The sequence below is a fragment of the Dipodomys ordii genome, unplaced genomic scaffold (genome assembly GCF_000151885.1).
Source record: "Dipodomys ordii isolate 6190 unplaced genomic scaffold, Dord_2.0 Scaffold288, whole genome shotgun sequence".
Lineage (NCBI taxonomy): Eukaryota > Metazoa > Chordata > Mammalia > Rodentia > Heteromyidae > Dipodomys > Dipodomys ordii.
The window spans coordinates 61,186-70,759 of record NW_012267504.1 but is presented as its reverse complement, the minus strand read 5'-3'; the positions used below and the strand labels follow the sequence as shown (position 1 = coordinate 70,759).

The window sequence follows — 9,574 nt, the reverse complement described above, 5'->3', positions numbered from 1 at the left end:
GTTAAAAAAGAAAGAAAAAGAGAACGACGACAAGAAAAGAAAGGAAAATGCACATTCATGTATTCCTAACATAAAAATTATAACAGGAAAAAAAAGTTACTTGAAAACAATTATTTTTTCAAAAAAGGCAAAAATTAAATATTAATAAAATTTTTAGAAAAGGAAAAAAATTTATATATATATAAGGTAACAAAAAATGAAATAAAAAAGAAAAGAAAAGGAAGAAAGAAAAAAAAGTTCTTTGATTTTTTTTTGATATTTTTTGGGAGGGGTGGGAAGAATCCTGTATGTCCCTTTTGTCTGTAGCCAGCCTCTTGTTGGAGTCTCTGGTTAGTTTGAGGTCCTGTGGCTTAGTTGGTTTCATAAGTCAGTTTGTTCGAACAGGCAGAAAAATGCTCTGCTTTACCCAAGATTTTGAGATCCCCCTCCCAGATTAGTTTACTGGGAGGGTGATCTGCTTTGAGAATCACAAAAGAGGGGGATGCAGTGGTGAGGCTAGGTTCTGGGTAGAGTTGAGGCCTTTCAACAATCAGTAGCTTTTTCCTGGGGCTGTTTTGTGCAAAAAAAATCTCACAGAGCCCAGCCTGGAGCCATTCTCAGGGTTTTTGTTTTTCAATTGATTGTTGAGGCTGCTAGAGGGAGGGGCAGCCTCTGGTTCTGGTTACCCAGTGAGGAAAGCCACTCCAATGGCTGGCGCCTGAGCTGGGTGACTTTTCCCTGGATGGAGCCGAGTCTGGCAGGTCACTTCGCCGTTAGGTTCTTGTGACAAGCTAAATGACTCGTTTCATTCCAAGGCCTGGGTTGGACCTGGCATCTCCTCTGAGCTTTGTCGGTATCCAAGATGGAGATCACCGGTGCTGGGGGGGAAGGTGTGGCCTTCCCTCCTCTGCTCCCTGAGAAGGAGTGAGGATGTCGGGCTTCTACTCACGCCGAGTCTTGGATCCTGGGTCGTCTCTGGTCTGCAAGCTGCAGGATGAAGATGTCCGCTCTTTGTTGGTTCTTGCTGCTCGCCCACTGCGTCTGGCTCCTTTTTCCCGGACTCTCTGTGTGAGCGCTCAGGTCTGGCCCGGCTGTGTTCTCCGCCACTTGCGACCCTGCCGCCGCCGCTGCGGCGGCTGCTGGCGAGCGCTCAGATGTGTCTTTTTGCCTTGGCTTCCCTCTCTTGTCTAACTCTCTGTCCTGTGATGGCACACTTGGTGTGATTCTCTGGCTTAGGACTGTTCACTGGAACTCTAAATCTGCTTTCTATGCGAGAGCTTTTTCAGATTCCAGCTTCTCCTCCACCACCTTGAAAAAATCTATCTTATAACTTTATTGGAAGGATGCTTGCTAGCAAAAAAAAAGATGGTTTGGAAATCAGAGCTCTATAATCACAGTTACTTTTCCAGGTGTGTTAACACTTGAAATAAACACATGAACAATTTAGTTTGGCCTTCAAATAGTTGGTCCAGACAATACAATTTGTTCCAATGGAGAAAGGCTAAGAAGAGTCAATCTGAGAAAATATTTTGGGTCTCTGCCTTATGGACAAAGTTCTTGTGTAATTTGGAATTAGGTGTATCACATGACTTTTAAGAAATGGTAAGCCTGGCACCAGTAGTGTATACCTATAATCCCAACTACTCAGGAGGCTAAGATTTCAGGATCACAAGCCTGCCTAGGCAGGAGAGGCCATGAGACACTTATCTCCAATTCACAACAAGAAAACCAGAAGTGGCACAGGGGCTCAAGTGGGACAATGCTCAATTTGAACTGAAGAGCACAAGGACAGCAACCAGGCCCAGTTCAAAACCACAAACCAACAAAAAAAGATAGAAAGAAATGGTCAGTATGCAGGCTAAGTTCAAGTACCATGAGCAGCATACACACAAAAACATTCTAGAACTTAATTAAAAGGAAAATCTAATGAAATTTATTAGAGAACTAAACAATACTCATACAAAGACAGGATATAGGATAACTAAAAATATACAAAAGTGACTGGAAAAGCAAATAGAGGAGAATGACAGATGTAAAAATATTGGGAATGATTAATGATTGGGATTCAGATCAGAGAGAAACTAAAACAAGCAGAATATGATTCAAAATTAGGCAGCTTTGGTTAAACTTTGTAACTATAATACTACTAGAGAAATCAATGAAATCTACATACTTTTGAAGAAATTCTCACAATATAATATAATATGAAATGGGAAAGAGTGTGGATTTAGTTTGGACATTTTATGCAATTTGATCCAAACCTGAGTTTTATATTAAGAAGGCTTCTTTCTCCCAGTGTGAATTTTGTCCTTGAAGCTTTGCAGAGAATTTCTATCTGGTCTTATCAAGATGATATAGCACTTGGGGACAAAGATGCAGCACAGGAGCCCTGCACTGGAGGCCAAGATAGAGAAGACCTCCACAGCCACCATGACTTTCCCCTTGGCACTGTGGTAGACAGGAAGAAAGGTGAGCCACACACAGCAGAACATCAGCATGCTAAAAGTCAGGAACTTGGCTTCATTGAAGGTGTCAGGCAGGTTCCTGGCCAGAAAAGCCATGGTGAAGCTGGCTAGGGCCAGGGAACCCAGGTATCCTAGGACACAGTAGAAGGCAGTGAGGGAGCCCTTGTTGCACAGGATGATAATGTGGCCATGTTCAGAGTGTGCATCTGTGTCCACAAAGGGAGGAGAAGTTCCCAGCCAGACTCCACAGAGAGTCACCTGGATGAGGGTACAGATGGGAATGATGAAGTTAGGAGCCCCTGATACCAGCAGCCACCTCATCCTTCTCCCTGGAGAAGTGGCCCTGAAAGCCAGAACCACAGTTACAGTTTTGGCCAACACTGTGGAAACAGCCACAGTGAAGACAAGACTGAATATGGTCTGCTGCAGGATGCAGGTGACTATGTTGGGACGGCCAATAAAGAGCAAGGAACAGAGGAAACAGAACATGAGGGAGATGAGCAGGATGTAGCTGAGACACAGGTTGTTGGCTTTCACAATGGGAGTGTCTTGATACATCACAAAGACTCCTAGAATAACAGCAGTGAGGGTGGAGAAGCAGAGAGCCACACAGTCCAGGGCCATTCCCATGGATTCTTTATGAGCCAGGAAACTTGCAGCTTTGGGGAGGCACTGGTTTCTCTCTGTGTTGGCATACTCATCATCTGGACACTTCATACACTGCTCCATATCTATTAAGAAGGGGGAGTTACCATTTGTTTTCCTTCAGTACTTCCTTTGCCTCAATGTATATTGGTCATTCCCCTCTTAGAAGGAACTCTGACATGTTACTCCTTAGTAACATGACATATTACTAAGTAATATAAAAATGCCTGATACTGGTCTTAGCACCTTTTCTATATATACCATAACTTCATCCTTATGCTCACATTCTTTGTTTTTTCATTCTCATTTTTACTCACTGACTCTTAGGTAAGAAAGAAACATGCTAATTGTACACTTCTAAAAGTTCATTTATTTATCATAAAATCTAAGCATCATCTGTTATAATAGTATTCTAAATCTGAGCCAAAATACCTGAAAGAAAGAGTAATGAATTCAGAAGACATTCTTTCTTTCAGACATACTTAAATACGTGTTGGAAATAGTCCATTTACATAAATCAAATGAACTAAAAGTAATTTCCAGACTTCTACATGCTGCTATTACATGTGCTCTCAGCACTGTGAGCATGACTCTGCTACTGCCATTCAAAATTGTGAATAATATAGCTTACATTGCTGTATGTGTTTGTTTGGAATTTTAAAAGGAGACCCGTGTTACATTCTTAAAATCATCACATTCTATTTGTGTCCTTTTCCACCTGGGAAGCAATGCTCTCTCTTAGATTTAAAGTCATGCTGTGCAGACTTCTGTCTAATACTTAAACCAAACTCTGCTTTAAGCACTTGCTGTATAGCAAGAACTATTCTGCATAAGCCAATAAACATATGCAAGAGTTATGTGGTCTTTGTGTCATAAATATAATTTAGAAGATAAGGGAGAGTCTGTCTTTAATAGTTATGCATACTTAACCTCATTTGGGAAGCTAAATAGACTCTAGACATTCACTTAGGCCAAAGGAGGATATGCATAGGAGTGGTTGAAAAAGGCTCAGAGCTAGGTGTATGATGATAGGAAACAACATTGTGGGCTGGTAAGGTGACCCAGTGGTAGAGTGCTTGAGTCACTGAGTTTGATTCCTCAGCACCAGATAAGAAGAAAAATCCAGAAGTGGAAATGTGACTCAAATGGTGGAGCTCTAGCCTTGAGCTGAAGAGCCGAGGGACAGCACCCAAGCCTAGAGTTCAGGCACCATGACCAATAAGAAAAAAAGGAAAGAAAACAATGTTGTATGAAATGAATTCCAAAAAAAGGAAACAAGACATGCTTTTTTAGTTGCTGTTGTTGCCGTATTTTTGTTTATTTTCCTTTTGTCTTGTTATTTAGTTTGTATTTGGAAGGGTAGGGAGGCATAGAAAAGGTGAAACAAATACAAAAAGATAAATACATACAACAGTGGTACTTACTAGACACTATGTGGAAAATTAACTGAACATCTTGTTGGTGGGTGATGGGAGGGGAGAAAATGGCAGAGACAAGGGAAGGGGAGACATAGTTGAAAAAGAATTGTACTCTTTACCGTTTTCATGTAACTGTAATGCCTCTATAGAACAACTTGAAAACCACAATAAAAATATTTAAAAATCCATTATTGAGTAGCGGAGAAAGGGTTTTCTTTAGATAAATATGTGTAATTTGCCATAGCAAAATCAATCTCATACATCATTTAAGGCCATGAGGTATATTATTTCAAAGAACAGTATCATCAATTGTTACAATTTAAGTACTGAAAAATGGAAGACTCTGGGTCTGTAATCCAAATACAAAACCTTTTCCATGGACTTCGATACATTGGGGAATAATACGATGAGACAGAGAATTTCTACTTTAGTCAGAGACTCACCTGTCCCATTAGAAATCTCATTTTCCACACAAGATGTACAATCAAAGCAACAGACAGCCTTTCCCACCTGAGGGGATTTCCGGAATCCAGGACCACAACTCTCACTGCAAACAGAGTGAGGTGTCTGAGGAAAATCAGATATGTGTTGGTAACTATTCAGACTATTATCTGACATTGAAGAAAAATAGTTGTTCCTAAACATTTGACCATTAAGCATAATTATTGCATATACTTGAAGCCAATCAATTGATTAGATGCTATTTTAGATTTCCTGACACAACCCACAAAGGCTTTTGTGCTATAGCCTTCAACTTCACGCCATGCTACTACTGAGAATTGTGGAACGTTTAAGAGGTGGTTCCTGAGGGTAAGATATTTCTGGCCAACTGCAGGAACTACCTTGAATTCATAGCATTTTTGGGGGGGTATGGGGCTTGAACTCTGGGCTTGGGCACTGTACCTCAGCTATTCAGCTCAAGGAGAACACTCTACCACTTTTGTCACATCACCACTCCCAGTTTGCTGGTGGTTTATTGGAGATAAGAGTCTCATGGAATTTCCTGCCCAAGCTGACCTTGAACCATGATCCTCAGATCTCAGCCCACTTAGTAGCTAGGATTACAGGCAATAGCAACCTGTGCCTGGCTCATAGAATAACTTTTATCCTACTGAATTATGAAATATTGAAATATGGACACAAGAAGTAAAATACTTATTGAAAGTTTTAATAGCATGCTAGACCCCAGGCCACTAGTATGTTCCTATTTGTTTTCCAGCTGATTTGAGTTCAGAATTTTCCTCTGGTACAGGCTCCTTACATGATTCCTCTCACCATGGATGCCTAAATAACAGGTCAACTAAGGGTGGATTGAAACATCTACTGAGGGTGCAAAATAAACTTTTCAACCTTACAAAATGGTTGCCTTTTCATGTATTTTGTTTTAATAGAAAAATATGATTATAACAGGTGACATATAGATTTCATGATAAATGAACATTTACCAATGTCCAAATAGTACATTTCTTTCCATCCAAGAGTCAGTGAATCAGACAATTTAAAGTTAAAACTAATTTAATGTAAAATACTGGATGATTAGTGAGCACAAGCGACATCATATGTATGGGTTCTTTTTTGCTTACTATATTGAATTCCAATCATTTGTGTTATCTTGAACCCACCTCGGTAGTTCCTATGTCCCACTCTATCATATCATTAGATATAGACAGTTGATGACCATGAGGAGCATATGGACAAAACTTCCCAATTTTCACTTTGAACTCAAGGCCTTCTGGAAAATTCCAAATATTCAAAATGTCATACTCTGCCTCTAATTTCCTTTCCTCGTCCAAAACCACTTGGTCTCCAGCAGGATTGTAAAACTGAATGTTCCTCAGAAAAGGGTGCAGCTACAAGAGATACATCATCTCATGGTGAAGAGAATTCATGAATTGAAACAGAATCCTGAATTCAACCAAACCCCTCATTCATTTAATCCTTACTTTATCATTCAAAATTAACATATATCACATTAAGTATCACGAAGGAGCATTTATAGTGAACTAAAAAAAAATCATGCTTCTGAATTCTGGTTACTACAAGGCATTTATTCAATAGAAAACACCTCTACATATGATGAATAAGACAATTCTCAGTTGGCTACATGAGTTTTGCAGAACTGATAATTTTATCAATACCCCAGGAATTTTATAGGCTAAGTCGGTATAGAATAAACAAGGTCATTTGTTTTTATGTACATTTAATTAATTAATGTTTATTTTTATTTTTGTTGCTCAGAGGGTTTGAAATCAGAGATTAAGCACTGTCTCCCAGCATGTTCACTCAATTCTACTTCTCTACCACTTTGAGCCACAAAGGCACTCTCGTTTTCTGTAGTGAATTGGAGATAAAAGTCTCAGAGACTTTCCCACCTGGACTGGCTTCCAACAATGATACTCACATCTCAGCCTCCTGAGTAGCTAAGATTTGAGGAGTAACTCATTGACACTCAGTTCACTTAATTTCTTAACGAGTTAAACATGGAAATTGTCCATGATTCTTTTTTATCTGTATGTGTCATACAAAGACAGTATGTGAGTACAAGGCATCTCAATAATACCCCTTCATCATTCTTCTTCATCTTTTCCAATCCTTCCAAGTCTATTAAGTTACTTTCTAAGAAACAAAATCATTGGAATAATTAGGTACCTAAAGAACAGAGTATCCTTTGCTATTAAGCAGATTCTAGTGAAAAAATGGATTGTAAAAGCATTAGCTGTGAGTTTATTGAGGTCATTTGAGGAATTGATGGGAACATGACACGAGTTTCTGCTGGTATTTTCATTTAAAAACACAAGAAAAGAGGTTTGTAGTAACCTTATAAATACTTTTAAAAGTAGAATTTACTTGGGCCATTGGGATAAGATTTGAATGTATCAAAATTCACTTTGGTTTTCATGTATAGAATTGAAAAGAAAAGATGTTACCTGTGCAGGAGAAGGCACCCTCCATCTCCCATTACTCATTCTTGGCTCTTCTGTTTCAAGAAGAAGCATCTCATGGAGAGCCTGTGCCACAGCATACACAGCATTGTAGATATTGTAACTTTCTTCAGACATGGCCAAGTCAAAAATTTGTCCAGGCAACCATTCCAAGGAGGCATCATGTGAACAGTTCTCCCACATTACACAGTCAGACTCAAAATGGGAGCAATTAAAAGAGAGAAACCACAACTTAGCAAGGTAAAAGTCTTCTGGGTATTTGGAAGGGTTGACTTCCCTGATAAAATTTGTGAATCCAGAAATGTCTGTATGGTGATATGAAAAGATGAGAGGCACATGGAATGAGCCTAACATGAAATACTTCCTTCCAATGGATAAATCACATTGTGAATTCAAGAGCCAAACTTTGCTTGTTATTAAGAATTGTCCAAAATATGCCATTAAGTCTAACAGGTATTCCTTACTCCCATAAATGATAAGTACATTTGCTGATGATTTATTAATCTGGTTCTGAATTGCCATGATGTTAAGTACTTGTGTCACAGTACTGCCAGAGATCACATGCTCAAAGGCTACACAGATTCTGTTCTTGTCCATTGCTTCTCTCAGTTCTGAAAGGATCGATAAGCCATTCTCATCTTGTGAGATCAATAACCCTACCCAGTTCCAGCTGAAATGAAGCAGTAAGAAGACCATGGCAATGGCTAGAGATGTGTCCTTTGGGGCCATCTGATAGAGAGAAGGAAACTTGCCATGGTCACTCAGGACAGGATCAAAAGCCCCAAAGGTAAGCTAAAGGGAAAGAAAAATGGAGGTTTACAAGTCAGAAATTTCCTATACATCACAATCTCAGTCTTGATTTATGTTTAGCAACAGGTGGTATTGGATGGAAGAAAAGGTTTGATTTTTGAAGTTTATAAATTAAATTAAAATTTATTTTAAATCATTGTACAATGGTTTTTCAATTGAGTATGTCAATTATGTATAGAATGCCTATTGATAATTATCCCATGATTTCCATTATTTGGCTTCATCTATTCCAACACTACTCATTCCCTTGTTTCCTTGTTTCACTTGTTCATATATACTTGACTATTTTGACTATACTTGGCATTATTCCTCTTTTTTTTCAAACCTGCTTCATTTTCCTTTTAGTATCATACCCCTCATACATTAAAACTTTAATTTCCTAGTGGTAATTGTCCAAAGTGCTTACACCATGGAAATCCACTTCTATGTATACCATAATTTAGCCAGTTTAATCATTTTTATGTGTTTCTTGCCACCTATAGGTTCTTATACTGATTATATATTTCATGTTCATATTTTAAATTCAACTTTCACAGATTACAGAAAATGTAGTCATTTTGTTTTTCTATGCTTAACTTTATTTACTCAATAACTTCACATTTTAGTCATTTCCCATTTCCTGATTGCTTTCTATAAAATTATTCAACAAGCCTTAAGCTCATGGTCATCCTATGGTTTTCTCTAAAATTTTCCATTTTTTCTGAAACAGTGAGCGTCTGGATAACCCAGTATGTTGGAGTACTTAGCTTTGGATATTTTAAAATAACATATGCTTTTATATTATGACTTTTAATAACATTATCTTAAAACATCTGAAAATGGAACCAAAGCAGACATCTTACACATCCCTCTCCCCTTCACCTGTGGAAATCTGTAGAGTTCCAGCAGTGTTCCAATCTGCACAGATGTCTTTCCTGATGTGCCTGCAAGTACTGCTACAAACTTACTTTCTCCTATGCAGTTGTAGTTAGGGATCTTTCTCGGCCCAGAAAGCCAAATAAAAGGATTCTCAAAGGCAGATGAAGCTCTGAAATCAGCATTATAGATATCAAATCCCAAAGTCATGTTGTATAAAAGATTGGAGTTTTTGTTGATTTCTTCAACAACAAAAGCCAAGGCCAGGACAAGCTGATAGTACTTGAAAACAAACCTGCACAGGAGACATAAGAAATTTATCAAAAATAAATGTGATGTCAGGAAAATGAACCGTTAGATGTGTATTTTAATGTTTTTTCTTTCATGCATGTGTTTCTAATGCATTTATAAGATTATCTCTTTGTTGCTTTGTATGTCCCTCCCCCACGGTATAACCCCT

The 9,574-nt window shown here is 38.5% G+C and overlaps 1 protein-coding gene across 1 annotated transcript in view; it reads right to left on the bottom strand.

Annotated features, from left to right (window-relative positions):
- Nucleotides 1-2,252: 2,252 nt before the first annotated feature.
- LOC106001334 (vomeronasal type-2 receptor 116-like) overlaps nucleotides 2,253-9,574 on the bottom strand; it is an 18,767-nt gene continuing 11,445 nt past the window's right edge. Inside the window, exons 3-7 of the mRNA XM_013036449.1 lie at nucleotides 9,121-9,409; nucleotides 7,435-8,241; nucleotides 6,130-6,357; nucleotides 4,951-5,074; nucleotides 2,253-3,175 (exon numbers count right to left, since the gene is read on the bottom strand). Of these exons, the coding sequence (XP_012891903.1) occupies nucleotides 2,253-3,175; nucleotides 4,951-5,074; nucleotides 6,130-6,357; nucleotides 7,435-8,241; nucleotides 9,121-9,409 (2,371 nt within the window). The remainder of the gene's footprint in view (nucleotides 3,176-4,950; nucleotides 5,075-6,129; nucleotides 6,358-7,434; nucleotides 8,242-9,120; nucleotides 9,410-9,574) is intronic.